The 19,333-nt window shown below is 54.7% G+C and overlaps 1 protein-coding gene across 8 annotated transcripts in view; it reads right to left on the bottom strand.

The window, feature by feature from the left end:
- Window positions 1–6,609: 6,609 nt before the first annotated feature.
- Trpv4 (transient receptor potential cation channel subfamily V member 4) overlaps window positions 6,610–19,333 on the bottom strand; it is a 33,172-nt gene continuing 20,448 nt past the window's right edge. For 6 of the 8 annotated variants that reach the window (XM_078038937.1, XM_078038934.1, XM_078038939.1 and 3 more), the window contains exons 6-17: window positions 18,991–19,289; window positions 17,342–17,521; window positions 15,619–15,777; window positions 15,315–15,407; window positions 15,023–15,096; window positions 14,110–14,275; window positions 13,937–14,003; window positions 11,578–11,894; window positions 11,188–11,307; window positions 9,429–9,556; window positions 7,780–7,901; window positions 6,610–7,277 (exon numbers count right to left, since the gene is read on the bottom strand). In XM_078038937.1, coding sequence (XP_077895063.1) covers window positions 7,120–7,277; window positions 7,780–7,901; window positions 9,429–9,556; window positions 11,188–11,307; window positions 11,578–11,894; window positions 13,937–14,003; window positions 14,110–14,275; window positions 15,023–15,096; window positions 15,315–15,407; window positions 15,619–15,777; window positions 17,342–17,521; window positions 18,991–19,289 — 1,883 coding nt within the window. In that variant the 3' untranslated portion in view covers window positions 6,610–7,119. Of the gene's footprint in view, window positions 7,278–7,779; window positions 7,902–9,428; window positions 9,615–11,187; window positions 11,308–11,577; window positions 11,895–13,936; window positions 14,004–14,109; window positions 14,276–15,022; window positions 15,097–15,314; window positions 15,408–15,618; window positions 15,778–17,341; window positions 17,522–18,990; window positions 19,290–19,333 lie in introns of all 8 variants that reach the window. The other 2 variants (XM_078038935.1, XR_013434657.1) reach the window with 2 other exon arrangements.

The raw sequence follows: 19,333 nt of genomic DNA, 5'->3' as shown, positions 1-19,333 counted from the left end.
GGCTCAGAGCTGAACAGCACCTAATCCTCTGGTCACTCAGCCCGGCATGCTGCATGGTCGCGCTTTACACGCGAGGTCCTGAGGGCTGGAGAAGGACCGTCACTTTGTCCAGCTGAGGCCCAAGGACGGAGAAGCAGCTGGCAGAGGACACAGGCCTGTCCAGTTCCCAGCCTGAGCTCTCGATTGCCGCGCTCTGCAGACGACGTAAACCCCCAACCCCTCCCTGCCCGTGGCCGGTTCAGCTCCAGAAGCCAGGCCCATGGGTCCGCAGCCCGGGCACCCCGACATCAGGCTGATGAAGGGGCTCCCTGGCCCGCCCCTCCTACGGAGCCGCACCCTTCGGTGTCAACCCCGACGTCCTCCTGAACTCTCCTGGGCTCACAGCCTCGGTAGCCAGGGGTGCCCGCACCTAACGTCACTATTTTAACACGTGCCCACTCGGCCACCAGGAGATGGCCCCGTCCTCTGGCAATCAGAGCTGCCCCAGAGCAGAGGGCAGTGGAGGGACCGCGTCAGCAGGCACCCACTTTTCCAGGGTGGCTCCTTGTTTTCTGGACTCAGATCCATGTCTTAGACCTGTCCCTCAGGAAGCGAGGACAAGCTCAGGCTCCTGAGCTTGACCTCCAAAAAGCAAGACCTTGAACTAGCGCCATTCGGCCTCAACTCCAAGCCAGAGACCCACGAGCCCCCGCGAGGTCCCACGGGGCTGTGTGGCCTCTGAGCCGCCAGGAGCTCTCTGAGGGGCGTGGCCCGCTCCAGGGGGCGTGGCCTGCTCCAGCCCGCCCCCTGGAAGGTGGGGCTACAGCAGAGGTAATTGTCTCTTTAAATCGCCACCATCACCAGCTTGCCAGAGTGGCAGGGGGGTGGGGGAGGCGACAAAACTGTCCTCGGCATCCCGCCACCACCACATGTGACCCTGGACAACTTGGGGGACCTCTCAGAGCCTCAATTTCTAGATCTATCAGAGGCAGAGGTGGCACCTGAATTAGTACAGTGAAAAGGGCCTCCCCAAGGGCACTGGGGCTTAGTGGTCAGACCGAGCTAGTCTGCCCCCATGAGCCATGTGGCTTGGGCGAAGTGAAGGTCCCTCTAGCCTCCTCTTTGTCAACTGCAACCTGAGGCTGATCAACACATGAACCCAACTCACCATGGCTACAATATCTCTTTTTTTTTTTTTGATACTGGGGATTGAACCCAGGGTGCTCTACCACTGAGCCACACCCCCAGCCCTTTTTATTTCAAGACAGGGTCTCACTACGTTGCTGAGGCTGGCCTTAACTTGCCATCCTCCTGCTTCAGCCTCCCGAGTAGCTGCAATTACAGGCGTGAGCCACCAGGGGGAACCTGACAACCTTACAATTTTTGGACTTTACAGGGGTGCAAGAGCCGCAGGCGTTCAGTAGAAACTACTTTGAATTTTGATTCTCTTCCCCCAGTAGACTTGAGGAAACTGAGTTCCTTCCCATCAGGCCTCAGTTTTGCCAGTTGCAATGATGGGGTTTATTTCTGGGACTTTCACATCCTAACTGGTCTTCATCCACCACCTTAAGCGAGGCACAAAGCAGGGGAAGACCCTCAGGGAGAGTGAAGAAACCCACCATTGAGAAGTGGGGGTGAATACCCTATTTTGAAAAAGAAAACTGAGGTTCAGAGAGGGGAGGCAACGTGTCCAAGGACACACAGCAGTTTGACCCTTCAGAGGCGAGTTTAGGCCACCTTCTGTCCTTCTTGGGGATGAGGGTATTTCCTGAGTCTCACAGACTCAGCTCACCTAAGAAGGAGCTCAGGAAGCTTCTTTCTGACGAGGTCCCCAAGTTCCAAGTTCCCCTCAGGTCTCTTCTGCGGAGGCCCCCAGGTGTGACCAGAGCGACCCCTGGTGGCCAATCTCCAGATATCAGCAGCCCCGCCCAGATGGAGGAAGGGCAGATCTGTGGGAGTGCGGGTGCCTTTGCATGGGGTGCTGAGAGCAAGCAGGACCCTCTGACCTCACAATCCGACCCCTGCTCCAACACTAAGGACCTCAGGGTGCTGAGAGCTGTGGCCCTGGTTGAGTCCCAGCTCCACCCACCCTAACACAAGGCCCTCTGTAGAGAAATGGCAAGTGGACACGTTAGGAAAGGCCACCGACACTCAAAAACAATCCTGCCACCCTCCAGAAAATTCATATTAAGGCATTCTAGGTTAATACCAGGCCTCATTTTCTTCACCTGTAAAATGGAGGTAAAAATTTGTGCTTGCATCTGTATGATTTTAGTTGATAGAAAATCCGGATTCAACTGAGAGAAAGACAATGTATTCTCTCAAGTAATCATAAGAAGATATAAGGTCAGGTGGCCAAAAGATGGCTAAATTCAGCAGCTCAGTAATGTCCTCAAGGGCCCCAGTTCTTGTCATTCTTCTGTTTTGCGGATCCTCCTCATGGCCACAACATAACTGCTGCAGTTCCAGGCATCACATCACATCAGACCTGACAATTTCGAGGAAAGAAAACAAGTCTTTTCCTTTATTCTTCTTACTTTCCCAGAATTTCCCCTCTCCTAGTAAACGTGTCCTCTTGTCTCATGGATCAGAACTAAGACATGAATGCCAGCACCAAGCACAGCACCTAACACGAGGCAGGTGCCTGATCGGGGGTTCATCGGCTTCCTCCTGTCTGAGATTCCCTGGAGAATACAACACCTCCTGGGCTGGAGCTCCCTGGTCTGGGGGGTGGGGGGGTGGGGTGGGGGTGTGGGGGGGTCCCCACTGCCCACGCCTCTCCCATCCCATCCTCGGCTCCATCACCACCCTTGTTTTTTTTTGTCTCTATCTCAAAATCCTGGGATGAACCTTTGTTCTCCATCGTCCCCAGTGACCTTGGATTCCTGAAAATCAAAGGCAGGAAGGCAGCGTTGGGTTCACACAGAAATTCTTCTGCCAAGAAGCCAAACGTGGATCACAGCCTGAACAGAATGATCCACGTACCCCGGGAATCCGGGCGGGGCGTGGGGCCTGGCTGCCCACCGCACATGAGCACATCCAGGAACGTCAGAGGCTCCGTTCGGTGCGGCTGGGCATCACCCGCAGCATTCCTCCAGGACACTCATAACAGCGAGTGATCCCAGGGCGTGTGGGGAGGAACGCTCTGCAGGCACAAGAGGTGATGGTTCAGTGAAGACCTGGGAATCCCTGAGACTGTCTCTCCGGATGGTACCACTGGTGGTTTCCCAGGGGTGCTTCACACTCAGGAGGGAAACCTCCCGTCAAGTCCGCCGCACAGGAGCTTCATCATGATCAAACACACGCACGCCCACTTAATGGGAGACCCTTGTTGGAAGGCAGCGCATTCAAAGGCAAAGGGCACAGAAGACAAGCTGGCAGGGACTGGGGGAAAAGGTGGCAGGTGACAGCCAGGGTCTTTGCCACAGAAGTGACAGGGCCATCACCTGTAACCCCTCACCTCCCCAGCATGCCGGGGCTCGAATCCCGCCAGTGTCAATTACCAGTGGGATGTCCCAGAGGGGGTTCACTGCTCTGATGTCCGCTAACATCCCAATAGTCACACAGGTCACATGATGAAGCGCAGGTGCGGGAGACTAGGCTGGGACCCAGCGAGAGGGCAGCACCCAGGTGGGACTTTTAGGGGTGGGAGTGAAAAGAGGAGTGGGGGGCTGGGGCTACTGATGGCACCTAGAGCGGTTAGTACCATTTCGACTTTCCTTAGGGAGCATCGTCCGGCTGCTTTCTGTGCCTGCAGGATAGGAAAAGCCAGTCCCACCCCAGCTCTGACCCAGTAACTCAAGTCTGACCAAACCAGATTCTGCTTCCTGGGAAACAGTGACTGGTTCAGAATAGACACGTGGGCAGGGGATGTGGCTGGCAAGCACTCTCGAAACAGAGTCCAGTCCTCGGCACCCACACATACACACAGAAAGTAAACACGGAACCCCAGCTGGTCCCGGAAGAGGCAGAGAACAAAGCTGACCAAGGAAGAAATAGACACAGGTGATGAATTAGTCCTGTGACCTCATTCAAGCCCCTGGATCCAGCCATACCTGAAGCTACACATGCCTTAATGTTCTCCTTAATGAGACCTAATTTGTATTCAGATTCCTTGTCAAATGCAAAAACAAAACAAAACAAAACAAAACGACTAACTAATGCCTGTGGGCAGGGATAGAGGCTGTATTTAAGAGTTCCAACTTTATAGTGTCACTCTGGCTTCAATGAGGTTATATATGTAGAAGCACTAAGGTCAAGCCTGAGACACCTGAGGTGTTCATGTAGTGCAAGTGGGTTTTTATCAGCTATTAGAAAATACATGAGTGAGCAATTAAGAAGAAGACAATGGTGAGAAGTCATGGAGGAGGAGAGGAGTCCACACCTGGACTCAAATCTGCATTCATTAGGTAGCTGTGTGACCCTGAATGGGTCATTGCACCTCTCTGTGACTTGTTCACAGAGGGAATGAAACCTCTTATTCCCTACCTGCCAGGATTATTCAAAAGACTGACTGAGTGAGGCGTAGTGGCACATGCCTGTCATCCAGTGACTTGGGAGGCTGAGGCAGGAGGACAGTTCAAAGCCAGCCTCAGTAAAAGTGAGGCCCTAAGCAACTCAGTGAGACCCTGTCTCTAAATAAAATACGAAATAGGGCTGGGGATGGGGTTCAGGGGTTGAGTGCCCTGGCTTCAATCCCTGGGACCTCTCTCCATTAAAAAAAAAATTTTTTTTTTTTACTTGAGGGCACTATTAATCTCGAGAAACATAGCTTGCTTCAAACAGGTCTTATAACTGAAAAGAAAAAGAAATTCAAATGTTTTAAACTACTCTGTTCTTCCAGAAGTTCAAAGCCAAAAGATCTTTCACTATTTAAAACAGAGATAATTTAAAATAAAACCTAGAAGTACCAAACTGAGACCTTGACATAATCGGGAGACACGGATAATTGGAAAAAAAAAAAAGGTTTTAAAATGCAATTTTGGAACAATGTGTCACCTGAAGATATTTTGGCATATAACCAGTACATGTCCACAATGGGAAAGGGCATCTTAAAGATCTTACTGGACTTAAATCTCAAAGACTTGAAAACTTTTAAATTCTCTTAAACAGCTATTGAGTCAGAGATGATTAAGACTAAAACCCTCTGATTTTTTAAATTTGAAAAAGTTAATATGTGGCTAAAAGTGTATTCATAGGAAAATTCATAGCCCACATTATTTCATTGTAAAACACAAATTATGCACTGAAGGAGTCACTGTATCCCGGGGTGGGGAGGGCTTTTGACCCTGGGGGTAGGCCCAGGCCACGGGCCCCTAAAAGAGTAACCTATTGATGGCTCCACAACGAGCCTCAGACCTTCTGGGTGACAGTGAGGGCACCCCACCCCTCTGGAGGCCATTTGGAAAGAGACCACAGCAGACACTACTGGTTGGCCAGGCCATCTGGGCATTCTCCTGCATCACAGAGCTCGGCCTGTCCAGGGTCACTTCCTTCCTCCATATTGCCATCTGCTTCTTTAGGCCAATTGCTACTTCCTGTCTGGCAATTGGCTGGAGCATGAAAGAGATGACAAATTCTGGCCAACAATAGGAGAGGGGAGAACTTTAGGGGAAAGTTTCCTTCTCTATAAAAAGAGAGAAAGGAGGAGCCAGCTCCCCTTCTTCCTATGGAGGTAATTGGATCTGGACGTGATGCCCGGATTTGGGGCACCACCTTGTGCCCGAGGGAAGCCAGTGTGAGGGAAATCCCGTCCCCTCATCTCTAGCATCCACCTTCCAGGGAAGACCCAGGCTGCCATCTTGTCTTCTGACCAACCCAGGGCCAGGGTCCAGCATCAGCAACTCAGGTAGGAGAGTGTTTCCCCCTCCCAGGGGTTGAGGAAGAAGGAAACTGGAGTTCTTTTAGGGAAGGGGCAGGTAACTGAGGATTGAACCACTGAGCCCCATCCCCAGCCCTATTTTGTACTTTATTTAGAGACAGGGTCTCACCGAGTTGCTTAGGGCCTCACTAAGTTGCTGAGGCTGGCTTTGAACTTGCGATCCTCCTGCCTCAGCCTCCTGAGCGGCTGGGATGACAGGTGTGTGCCCCAGGCCCGGCCATGAAATCTCCTTTCTGTCCCAGGGTCCTTCCAAGCTCCCCGGACTCAGAGCCCAGGGGTCCCTACCTGGATCCTTCCTGAAGCCTGACCCGAGAGAAAACCACTCGTCTGTCACCTCCCGAGCATGACCTACCACTGTCACCATGGTCGGGGCTCCCCGTGGTCTGGGGAGGAGGGGCCAGGGGGCCATCCCAATGCTCTGGCCACGGAACACTGTGCCCTGGAGGAGAGCCTGGGGCTCCGGCCGCCCTGGGCAGGGAGATGAGGGCGGGGCCCTGGGGGAGGCTGGTTCCTTCCCCTGGAGCTCGGTACCTCTGTCCCTAGCTTCCCAACCACCACTCAGTCACCCCCATCTCTCAGGTCATCACGGCCACCACCACCACCATGGCCGGTCCGTCCCCAGCCCACTGATACCTAATGCCACCTGATCCTTCCAGCACGGGCAGTATCTACTCTCCTGCCTCCCTAGTGTCACCCCCAGGCCGGTCACCGTCGCCCCACGCCCACCACTGGCCCCGCCATCTCCACCATCAGTGAGTGGACGTTTATTGAGCACCAACAAATCCCAGACCCTAGAACACACAGAGGGCTCGGCCCACCCCAGGGCCCGACCCCCCCGCGGTAGGTGCTGGTGCGAGGAGGGTGGGGCCGGGGGCGTGGCCGGCAGTGCACCTGCAGCCAGGTGCTGAGGCCTCAGGGTTCCGCGTGCAGGACAGGGTTGGGGGGTGGGTGGCACATGGCTTTCCTGAGAGGACAGCAATAAATAATGGAGAGGGGGACAGGTCTGCCCCTCTGGGTGGAGGTGACTCCATGGGAGTGAGACAGGCGGCCAGGAGCCCGTCCCCAGGGGCAGGCGGAGCGGGGACAGGAGCCTGGGGACCAGAAGGGCCTGGGGCCTCCCAGCATCTCCATCAGCCCTCGCCTCTAGGGGTCACGGGAGGGTGTGGGGACACCTGGGAGGAGCTGAAATGCAGGTGGACAAGGCAGGTGAAGGGCGGGATCAGGCTGCAGGCGGGAGACCCCAATCCCGCCCGCGGCCCCTAGAGGGGTGCATCGTCAGTCCTCCACTTGGGGGGATAACTCTGCTGGTGGCTGTCGCAGCTGGGGTTCCCCAGGTTGTCCAGAGGCACCGCCACCTCATCCGGGCTCGAATTCTTGTTCAGCTCCACCACGCGGGGCACCACCGAGGACCAGCGATCTGGGCAGGAGGCACAGACAGGGAGCGGCGTGAGTTCGGTGGGGCTCAGCACGTGTACTGAGCACCTACGTCAACTGGGCGCTCCAGATCCCATGGGGGAATTATTATGCCCATCTTATAGGAGGTAGAAACTGAGGCTCAGAGAGGTCAAGGCTGTAATGGAGGATTGCACAGGAATGCAAAGAGGAACCAAGCTCCAAGTCCAGGTCAGAACGCCAAGTGCCCAAACTCCAGATTTAGTGGAAAACAAGGGTTCTCCACCCTGGGGCTGGCCCAGGGGCTCATCCTGCCTCCCAGGCCAGTTTGTATCTGGGTGTAGGGAGGGCCAGGATGAAGCCACAAAGACCGGGTGCCCCAGGCATCCACAAAGCAGCAGAAGAAACCCACTGCCATCCCATCCCACAGCCCCATCCTTTGGCCCGTGAGTCCAAGCTGGGGACAGGGCCCTCTGGGCACACAGGTGACAAGCCTGGCGGTCCCTGGGCTCCCCGGCCTTGCTCACCCCTGCGGAGGCGGCCCACAGTGTGCGAGAAGCCGTAGTACTGGTAGGTCTCGCTCTTGCCTGGATCCTCATTGATGATGCCCAAGTTCTGGTTCCAGTGAGACCAGTTCACCTCGTCCACCCTGGTGGGGCCGAAGAAGAGGGTTGGGGAGACCCCGCCCCAGACTTGCCAGCACACCCTCCTCCTGTTTTTCCTACTGTGGTCAAACACATACCTAACCGGGTTCCACAGTTGGGTCCATTCCCGATGCTGTGGCACCAGCACTCCTACCTACTTCCAAAACCTTCCCATTGCTCTAAACAGAAGCTCTCTGCCTAGTCAGCAGTAACTCCCCGTGACCCCTCCCCGAGCCCCTGGAAGCCCTGGGCCTGCTGAGCGGCTGCTGCCCCCCACCCCAGCACCCTGCATTCGCTCTCTGGTTTGCCCCAGTTCCCAGCTCTCTCTGTGGCCTCTGCTGAGCATGCACGGGGGCCTTGGGCGGGCCTTCCTACCTAATCTGCTTTCTGTTTTACAGTGTTTGCCTCCTCTGGAAGCTTCTTACAAGCACCATCATACAACCTGTGGCCTTTTGTGTCTGGCCTCTTTTATCTGGCATTATGTTTTCCAGACACATTCATGCTGTAGCAGGTATTTGAACTTCATTCTTTTTGAAGGCCAAATAATATTCCAGTGTGTGGACGTACCACATTTTGTTCATTCATTCATTCATAGATAGACATGCTACTTGATATTTTTACTTCTTATTGGAAAACTCTGGTAAAGTCAGATTACAACCTCTTGGGTCAAATTAACCCAATATAATTTTTTTAACATCATTTTAAAAATTATTTCTCATACAATCTCTCTTTTTTTTTTTTTTTTGAGCAACTGCCACATGTCAGAACTTGGCAAAGAAGATGCATTTCTGGTTCCTCCTGTTTTACTGATGAGGAACTGGAGGCAGTTTGGGCGGCTTCTGCAAGGTCACAAAGCTGGTAAGTTAAAGGGTCAGGATTTGAACTTTGGGTTCAGCGTCAGCAGAACTGAGCAGCTGATTTAGGAGGTTGTTGCCACTGTCCCCATATCACAGATGAGGAAACTGACTCTGCCTGATTCCAAATATCGCCCTTATCTTCTCTGCTGTCAGTCACCAAGGAATGAGTCATTTTAGAAGAAAATACCATGGGGGGGGGGCCTCCCCGAGGAAGCCGGCTTCCTCCGTCACCTGGAGTAGGGACTCGCTCTCCACGTGGGTGGGGTGAGGTCCCAAGCCCTGGAGGATGCCCACTCCTGGGTTTCCCCACTAAGCCTTGGCGCTGAAGTCCCCTGGTTGTTTGTGGATTGGGGACGATGCCCTGAGGTGAGACGCAGGCGGGTCTCTGCTGTCCTGTCCCCACGAGGGTCAGAGGTGCCCTCGGCATCCAGACCGGCGTCTGATGCTGACCAGCACCTTTCACAGGCTGCACAGCTGGCCAGGGAGGGGGCACCATCACGGTCCCCAATCCACAGATAAGAATCGGAGGCCAAGGGAAGCCAACCAGTTTGCCCAAGTTCACGGGGTGGGACCCTCGGGGGGCGCTGAGCAGGGCCTCTGAGGCTCCAAGGTCTCAATGGGGGAAGAGGCTGTGGGAGCCTCCACCACTGGGCTCTCCCGCGCACGCTGCCTCACCTGAAGCACCACCTGCGGTCCGGAGTGCCATCGGAGCTCTTGCCCACGGTCACCATCTCCCCGGAGCGGAAGGCCTTCCTCAGGAACACGGGGAAGGAGCGCTCGATGTCCAGGATGGTGGTGGCCCACTACGGAGAGGGAGGCGGGGGCGGGATGTAGGGGAGCCAGCCGGCCGCACCCACTGCCCTAAAGGCAGAAAAGAGGGTGACAGGCCAGGGTGGGCAGAGAACTAAACCTTCCAGTTCCTACTGTCCCTAGGAAGGAGCTTTGTAAACTCAAACACCCAAAGTGGCCGGGGCACAGTGGCGCACACCTGTCATCCCAGCGGCTGGGGAGGCTGAGGCAGGAGGATCGCCAGTTTAAAGCCAGCCTCAGCAACAGCGAGGCCCTAAGCAACTCAGGGAGACTCTGACTCTAAATAAAGTACAAAATAGGGCTGGGGATGGGGCTCAGGGGTCGAGTGCCCCTGGGTTCAATCCCCAGTACCCCCCTGCACCCGGCAACCCAATACCCAGGTAGGAAGGCCCCGCCCAGGGCCCCTGCGCAGGCTCAGCAGAGGCCACAGGGAGGGCTGGGAACTGGGGCAAACCAGAGAGCGAATGCCGGGTGCAGGGGTGGGGGGCAGCGGCCACTCAGCGGACCCAGGGCTGCCAGGCAAGAAGGCGGCCCAGCCCCGCAGGGCTGCCCACTGCTCACAGAGGGTCAGAACTTTTTGAGTTTTTATATGGAGTCTCTTCATTTTTAAAATGTTGCATTCACCTTTTTTTTAAATATGGAAAAAAATGAATCTTGGGTGGTTGGATCCAGTTCCCATCTCGTGGGTTACACTTGGCGGGGAAACTGAGGCCCAGTGGAGTTCATGGTTGGGTCAAAGTTCCAGGGTGGGCCCCACCACGTCCCCTCACACTCAGACCCAAGAGGACAGACGACCTTGGTCTTTGCTTCTGTCTTAGTTTTTTTGGTACTAGGGATGGAAGCCCGGGCACCTGGGCCACATCCCCAGGCCCTTTGATTTATTTTTAAATTTTGAGACAGGGTCTCCCTAAGTTGCTAAATCTGGCCTCGAACTTGTGAACCCCCTGCCTCAGCTTAAATCACAGCCAGCTGCTGACCGTGGTTTTAAAAAAAAAAAAATTTTTAATACCTTTATTTTATTTATTTATTTTTACGTGGTGCTGAGGATCAAACCCAGGGCCTGGCACATGCTACGTGAGCGCTCTACCACTGAACCCAGCCCCTGACCATGGTCCCAGTGTTTCGGGGGGCTGCTTCCTTGAAGCCCTGAGTCAATGTGAATGTGGGTGCTCTGGGGCTTTGGGATTTTTTTTTAAATTTTATTTTAGGGTCAGGTGAATTCATAGGGGTGGGACCCCCCGGTGGGACCCCCCCCCCGTTGGCATTAGTGGCTCTTTAAGGAGAGACCCCAACTTGCGTGCCTGCTCTATCTAGCCATGTGGTGACCTCTGCCATGTCATGACCCAGCAGGAAGGCCCTCACCAGGCACAGCGCCATGCTCTTGGACTTGCCAGACTCCAGAGCTGTGAGCCAAATTTAATTCTATTCTTTATAAATTACCTGGTCTCAAGTTTTTTGCTATAGCAACAGAAAAAGAACTAAAAGACTCTGAGAATTTCCTGTGCAACAGAGATCACTCAGCCATGCTGGATGGAGACAATTGGGACCTGAGAGCCACACGACGTAAATCTCCAACCACGGCTAGTGGTCAGACAAGAAGTGCCCTTAAAATTCACTAGGTTACCAGAAGCGGTGGCCCACGCCTGTCATCCCAGTGGCTCAGGAGGCTGAGGCAGGAGGATGGCGAGTTCAAAGCCAGCCTCAGCAATGGCGAGGTGCTAAGCAGCTCAGTGAGACCCTGTCTCTAAATAAAATACAAAATAGGGCTGGGGATGGGGCTCAGGGGTTGAGTGCCCCGAGTTCAATCCGGGTAGCCTCCCCCCAAAAAAGAAATTCTCTAGGTGGCCCTAGGAAGTGGGCAGTGGCCTTTGGTGCCCATTTTACAGGCAGTGAAACCGAGGTGGAAGGAGATGCCAAGGCCCCCCCCAGAGAGGGAGGCTGGGGAATCCTGTCTCCCTGGCTCCCCACCTGGGAAGGAAGGTGGCTGGGGGCAGGGCAGGGTCCGGGGCCTCACCTGCAGCTTCCAGATGTGCTTGCTCTCCTTGGAGACCTGGCCCACCGTCTCCCCCATGAGGGCGATGAGCATGTTCAGCAGCAGCACGAAGGTGAGGATGATGTAGGTGACGAGCAGGATGATGAAGACCACGGGGTACTTGGTGCTGCTCAGCATCTCCAGGTCGCCCATGCCGATGGTCAGCTTGAAGAGGTCCAGGAGGAAGGTGCTGAAGGTCTCGCTGTCGCGGCACGACGGGTACGTGGGCACCGTGCAGTTGGTCTGGTCCTCGTCGCACACCTTCATGTTGGCACACGGGTGCAGGAGGGAGACCAGAGCTGCAGTGGGGAACAGGGGTGGCCTCTGCTGAGTGGGAGGGAGGGATTCAAGGCCAGAGCGCACCAGCCCCAGGTCACCCAGAGGGTTAGCCAAGCCAGCAGTCAGCTGGGCCCGCCAGGCTGCAAAGCCTCTGTCCTTTCCACAGACCCCCCTTATAAGGACGAAGCTTTTAGGATCTAGGCCAGGGCTTCTTCACCAGGGGCAGTCTCCTCCCCAGGGACATTGGACAATGTCTAGAGACACGGTTGGTTGCTGCAGCCGGGAGAGGGGGTGCTCCTGGCATCTAGTGGACAGAGGCAGAGGTGCTCTTGAACACCCACAGGGAACAGTTCAGCTCCTCACGACAGGATCGTGTCTGGCCCAAGAAACGCCAGTGTAGCCTGTCATTCATTGGGTCTTGGATCCACTCCGAGGGGCACACTGTCCCTCCACACCAACCCAGGTGCAGATCCATGGTGTCACAATCCTTGCTCAACAGAGCTCAGCAGCAACAACCTGACCCTAAACCAGCCAGGGCAGGGGTTCCAATTCATATGCTAATGTTATTTAATTGTACCTTGTGTTGAGAAGGAATCTGAGACCTGGTCTAAGATGCATCAGAAAAATGACTCTGGGATCCATTACCAATGTCTGCCACGGGCACAAAAATGGGAAGCAGTAGGAGTACGTGTGCATTGTTTGTGTCCTGTCGGCCTCAGACTTGGGATCCAGTGACCCTAGACAGAAGCAGCCTCGGGACCTAGCTGATCACTAAACTGCTTCTTTAGCTTCCATTGCTTCTGCCTCCTTTTCTATAATTAGGACTTCAGTGGGGCTGGACCCCCAACCTGAAGCCCAACCTGCTGCTGAACATTGACTCGGCCAGCTCTTCCCGGCCCCTCCTCTGTCCCAACCGCCACAGCCAGGGCTGTCCAGCTCTGCTTCCTCCAAATAATCCACACAGAGCTTCAGGACCATCTGGGATAATATGTCTCCACCATCAGGTTCCTGCTGCCTGGCAGGTCCCCCCACGAAGCGGCTCAGAATTTAGTGCAGCCTGGTCCAGCCTGAGTTGGCCACTCCCCACGGGATATGGGGCATTGAGAGCAGATCAGCCACTTCTCGGGGACCAGTCCAATGACTCGGTCAGTCTCCCCGTCCTCGGCCCCTCCTGCATGGCCTGTGCCAGTGAAGTCCCAGTGTGCCTCAGGTGGGCCTGATGACGTCACCGAGAGGCATACTGAAGGAAGCTGACACTGGACTTGTATCCACGCCCCTTCAGTGTGGCCCTACGGCCCCCCCATCAACGACTGGAGTCGAGCCAGGTACAGTGTAATCCCAGCAGCTTGGGAGGCTGAGACAGGAGGATCACAAGTTCAAGGCCAGTCTCAGCAATTTAGCAGGACCCTGTCTCCAAATAAAAATATTTTTAAAAGGGCTGCGGATGTGACTCAGTGGTCAAGGGCCTCTGGGCTCCATTCCCAGTACTGAAAAAAAAAGTGGAGTCTATTTCCCCACCTCCTGACTCAGAGCTGACCTTGGAGTTGCTTAACACAGTGAGGCAGCTGGAATGCCAAGCCAGGCACGGGCCTTGAACACTTCTGCTCACTTTCTTGGGCCCTGAGACCACCCCCATCAACCAGCCACCCTGGCTGGAGGATGAGTGACCATGTGGAAAACAACCAAGGCCACCCTGGCTACCCCTGTCTGTCGGCAGCCAGCCTTCCAGGTGACCACAGATGCAGGGACCCACGAGACCGGCCAACCCGGCCCCAGTCAGCACCATCACCCAGCTGACCCACAGACTTGGGAGCAGATGGCTGTTGTTTGAAGCCACTACGTATCGTGGGTCTCCCATTTTATCACTAGCTTTTGAAGTTGGTCAAATTATCTAACCTTCCTGAGCCTCAGTTTCCTTATCTGTGAAATGGGAGAATAAGGACAGCGGTCTCACGGGCTTGTCAGGAGGATGGGACTCGGCCCTGGGGCCAGCGCACCAGCCCGTGATGGCTGCCTTTCCAGGCCCAGGCCACACCCTCCCCCCAGTGTTCCCAGAACTCACCTGAAGCGTAGCCGATCATGAAGAGCAAGTAGACCAGCAGGAAGCGGAACAGGTCTTTGAAGAGGATCTAAAGCCCCCCCATGGGATCACAGAGGCAAAGAGGAGACAATGGTTTCTTGATCTGTGGGCACCTGAGAGGGACACCCAAGCCCAGGGGACCCTCCACCCCATACCTTCTGGATCATGATGCTGTAGGTCCCCGTCAGCTTCAGCCCCCGGGTGAAGTACAGGGCATTCATCCAGCCCAGGACCAGGGCAAAGACCATCACAGCCAGGTAGGCCTCGATCCCCGCCAGGTAGAGGGCCGCGGACACAATCACCAGCACAGAGTAGATGAAGCTACAGAGACCACGAGGGGGCCAGAGGGAGTGGGGACAGTGAGGCCCTGGAGGGGGAGATGTATCTCCAAGCCCTCCAGTGTACCACGACATCCCAATGTCATCTAGAGCCTCAAAAGAAAAGCAGAATGGATGAGCTGGGTTCCCCAAAGTTGAATGCTCTGCTAACAAAACATCAGTTAATTAGCAATGAATTGTACGTGTGATGCCCCCGAGGCCCTAAGAGATCCCAAGGTGATGACTTTGGAATTGCTAGAGAAAGATTCGGTGGTGTTCAGTGGAGATTTTTGTGGCCGAGTAGATTTCACTATCTTGTAGCTCTGGGGGAAGGGGAAAAGACTAGCAGAGCTACAGGGACCCTCAGATCCTGTGCCCTATGCAGACATCACTAATCGATCACAGCTCTCTTTCCCAGTAAACCCAGACAGTCTCACACCCCTTCTGAGACCCAGCACTCCAGGCAGACATTAGCAATCCATCACTGGCAAAAGAGGCCAAAATTTTTCTATGATTTTGGTACATACGGTAACCCCTTAGGAACTACCTTCATATTCCAATCTGTAAATGGTACTGAGTCACTGGCAATATTTCTTTAAGCAGAAGACTCCACTTTGCTTTGTCCAGTTTGGATTAGTGCTGCCCAGATGAATGAATTCCCTCCTAATAGGGTTACCTCTTCCCCGAGTCTGGATGGCCCCAAAGCCCAACTCCACTGTCCCCACCCAGACGCTGTCCTCCCGGAACTCACTAGAGCAGCTGGAAGGAGCCATCGATGAAGAGAGAATTCACGCCAGGACATTTCTTCATGAACAAGTCTTTGATCTGAAAGAGGGGAGGGAGGGGGCCCGTGGCAGGTGGATCAGGGAAGAAGGTAGAGGACAGGAGAGAGGGAGGGACAGAAGAGAGGGAGGCGGAGCATGTGACAGAGAAGGGACAGGGGCTCTTGGTTGCAGAAGAGAACATGGAATTGGAGAAGGAGGTGGAAGAGGAGCCGGAGGAGGAGGCTGGGCGGGCTGGTGGCACGGGGACCAAGCACTCACGTTGGTGAAGAAGAACAGGACCCCGGTGAAGAGTGTGATGACCTCTCCTGCCAGTCTCAGGTAGTCCACGGTGGTGCGGTAAGGGTAGGGCGGCTGGGGAGCAGGGCACAGGGTCCTCACCCGCCCTCCACCTGGATCCCGCGCCACCTCCTCCCTCTGTTCCCACAGGTCTCCCATCTCAGAGCCACCCATGTAGGGGCACCTCCTCTGCCTCTTGCTAACCTTCCCTGGGTCCTTCCCCCAGGGAACCCAGATGGCTGGAGCCGCAGCCCCGCCCCCGCTCTGCCTGACTCCGAGCACTCACAGTGCCCTCTAGTGGCTGGTAGTAGGCAGTGAGGGTAAAGATGACCATGGCACACAGGTAGGAGACCACGTTGATGTAGAAGGAGACAGCCCCGAATTTGCGCCACTTGTCCCGCAGCAGTTCATTGATGGGTTCCACGGCCAGCATCTCATGGCGGTTCTGTGAGAGGCAAGAGGGTCGTGGCCACCTTCTGAGGCGGGGGATCCACACGGGCTGACTCCAGTATGCCCTCCTCCACCCTCCGCCCCAGAGCACTTCCCTTCCCCTCCCATTCTTCAGCTCTGCTCAGGATCTGGGCGCAACTGGACAGGTCTTCAGAATCCACCCCAAACTCCTGGGCTCAGCATTCAAGGCTCTGCCCACTCCTGCCTCAACTTACCCTTCCCACCCCAGTCTAGTAGACCAGAGCTGGAAAGCTCCTTAAAGAACATGTATCCTGGCTGGGCACGGTGACGCACACCTGTAATCCCAGTGACCTCGGGAGGCCAAGGCAAGAGGGTTGCAAATTCGAAGCTGGCCTCAGCAACTTAGCCCTAAGCTACTTAGTGAGACCCTGTCTCAAAATATAAAAATTTAAAAAAGGACTGAGGATGTGGCTCACCAGTAGAGTGGCCCTGGGTTCAACCCCCAGTACCAAAAAAGAAAAAAAAAAAAGCAACTATCTTCAAACTTTAATCTATGAATGGCATAATGAGTCAATGGCAGCAAAAAATCCCGTCTGCTGCTTGTTAAAAATCAAAGTAAAAATTCCCGGGCTCAATCCTCAGAAATTCTGATTCAGGGAGCAGGTCTGGGAAATTGAGCTAAATGAGGCTGAGTGATTAACTCATCACAATGCTCCAATTCGCAGCCCAGGGCAGACATCAATAGTTGATCCCTGCACAATAGCACTCTATGCACTTGCCTGGTAGGCACTACCCATCAATCAGAGTTTGCACCAGAGATGCTAAACCTGCAAACCCCAATTTAAATCAAGTTGACCACTAAGTTTAAGAATGAGGTCCTGCAAGGGAAGCCAAACTCACAGAGCCAGTAAGCCACAGGGCAGAACTGGAAGGGAGGTCATTTGTACCCATTCCAGCTGCCCCATTTGATTATCATCCTTTCTAATGACTTGAGTTTCTTCCTAACCATGGATCTGTGTGACAATAAAGCCATAAAGATGTAATTGTAGCATTTTCCTCATAGTTAGAGGCTGTAAACCCAAACAACCAGCAGTAGGAAAAAGGTTCATTAGAATGGGGCGCATTTCCATTCAGCAACGATGCTGTGCGAGAATATTCAGCAGCGCAGAATGATGTTCGTGAAATGCTTCTAAGTGAAAGAGAGGGCTTTCAGCACTTCATAGGACGCCCGCTAACGATAATGGCTGGCACATCATGGTTCATCTCTGCCAGGCTGTTCTAACATGAACCCATTTGGTCCTCCCCAAAACCCGATCGGATAAGACATGATCCCTCCCTTCAGTTTGCAAATGAGGAAGCTGCACCTGGAGAGGTTCAGTCGTTCATCCTGAGTCCCACAACCTGGAGGTGACAGAGCCAGGATCCCAACCCAGCCCCCCAGCCCCACAAGCCTTGGTTACTTGGCTAAATGCCAGACACCATTCTGGGCTCTTCGTCGCCACCAACAGACCTGCCACTCTGGGTCACAGACACCCACCCACGACTCCCAGCCACCCCTTCTGCTCCCCCTGTGGCCCAGCCCCTGCCCCGGCGCCCACCTCGATCTTGCTGTTGTACACCAGGATCTCCAGCACGGAGACCTCCTCTCCACACGTGTCCAGGGAAGAGAGGTCGTACAGCGAGGAATACACGGGCCCGTAGGCCCAGTCCTTGAACTTGCGGGACAGGTGCCGCGTGTCCTCGTCTGTCACCTCTCTCCGGATGATGTGCTGAAAGATCTGCATGGGAGCAGGATGTGGAGTCAGAGGGCCCAGGGGAGGGGCCCCAATGCTCAGCCCTTGGAGTCAGAAGGACCCTGAGGCCAGGCACACGGAGCACCCTCCTCACCAACAGGCTTGGAGAAACGGGCTTCCCCTGAGGCCACACACTCAGTGAGCCCAGGCTGGCCTTAAACATGGAGGTGACAGTAATGAACACCTCCGCATGGCCTTGGAGCAGCAGCAACTCCATCTTGTTAACAGACCAATCAGAAGCACGTTGATCCTATTACCACCCCTTTATCTTTGGTTCACACACAGGGAAACTGAGGCACGAAGAGGGAGTGGGAGTTGCCCAAGGTCACACAGTGTTGTACTAGGACAAAGCCAGAATCTAAACACAGGCCTGCTCTGCTGCCTGAGACCTTGGTTTAAGCCAGGCGCAGTGGTGCACACCTGTTATCCCAGCAGCTGGGGAGGCTGAGGCAGGAGGATCTTGAGTTCAAAGCCAGCCTCAGCAAACACAAGGAGCTAAGCAACTCAGTGAGACCCTGTCTCTAAATAAAATACAAAATAGGGCTGGGGATGGGGCTCAGTCATCCAGTGCTCCGAATTCATTCCCTGGTACCCCCCCTCCCCAAACAAACAAACAAACAAACCTGGTTTAACTGTGACTTTAGTATTTTTGCTGTATTTTTAAGAGTCCCATCCCTACCATTTACGGAATACCTGATACCTGTCCCCAGCTCTTTGTGGATGGTCTTTTTTACTGGCACAGTGATAGTCACCCAGAGGGCACTCTTATTAGCCCCATTTGATAGACAAGGAGACTGAGGCTCAGAGAGGGGCAGGGAGGTGCCTGAGGCCACGCACTGGCAAGAGGCAGAGCTGGGTCTGGACCAAGTGTTCCTAACTGACTCCAGGGTACTCCAGGCTTGGCTTTCAGTCCTGGCGATGGAGTCCTCCAGGGGACAATTTGGCAATATCTGCAGGCATCTTAGGTTGTCACAAGTGTGACGAGGGAGGGTGTGCCACCAGCATCTAGTCCATCAAGGCCAGGATGCAGCTAAGCATCCTGCAATGCACAGGACAGCCGCACAGCAAGGAGCCCAAATGTCTGCAGCATAGAGGTCAGGGTCTTGCTGAGTTATTAAAGCTGGCCTCAAATTTGTGATCCTCCTACCTTGGCCTCTGAGTTGCTGGGATTACAGGTGCGCACCACTACACCCAGCTCTGGGAACTCATTTTTATATCAGTGGCTTATCCTGGCTGGTGAGAATAGGGAGGTGAGCATCTAGTGAGGTGGGAAGAGGTGAGAGGCTCTGAGATGAACTTGAGCAGCCTGGCTGGACAGTAGGGAGCCTTAGCAGGTTCTTGAGCTAAGATGTCTGCAGGCTGGGGTTGGCATGATGACTGCTGATCACACCCTCGTCTCTGTGTGTGTGTGTGTGTGTGTGTGTGTGGAGGGTAAAGAGTCAGCTCCCACTCACCCCAATCTTGCCCGTCTTGGCAGCCATCATGAGGGGCGACAGGCCATCGTTGTTGAGCACAGCCTCCAGGTTGCTGTCAGGGAAGAGGCGGGCACACTTGAGCAGCAGCAGGTCGTACATCTTGGTGACAAACTTGGTGTTCTCGCGGGTGTTGTCAGCGATGGCCACGAGCGCGTGCAGCACGGTGTTGCCCCGCGAGTCCTGCCGCCGCATGTCCGCCTTCTTGTGCGGGTTCTCCGTCAGGTAGTTGACGATGTGAGGCTGGTTGGTGCAGGCAGCCAGGGACAGGGGCAGCTCCCCTGCAGGCCAGGACACACAGTCAGGGAGAGGAGCCCGGCACGGA

This window comes from Ictidomys tridecemlineatus, chromosome 2 (assembly GCF_052094955.1).
Source record: "Ictidomys tridecemlineatus isolate mIctTri1 chromosome 2, mIctTri1.hap1, whole genome shotgun sequence".
Taxonomy (NCBI): Eukaryota; Metazoa; Chordata; class Mammalia; order Rodentia; family Sciuridae; genus Ictidomys; species Ictidomys tridecemlineatus.
Note: the sequence above shows the minus strand (reverse complement) of the source record. Positions and strands in the feature narration are given on the sequence as shown.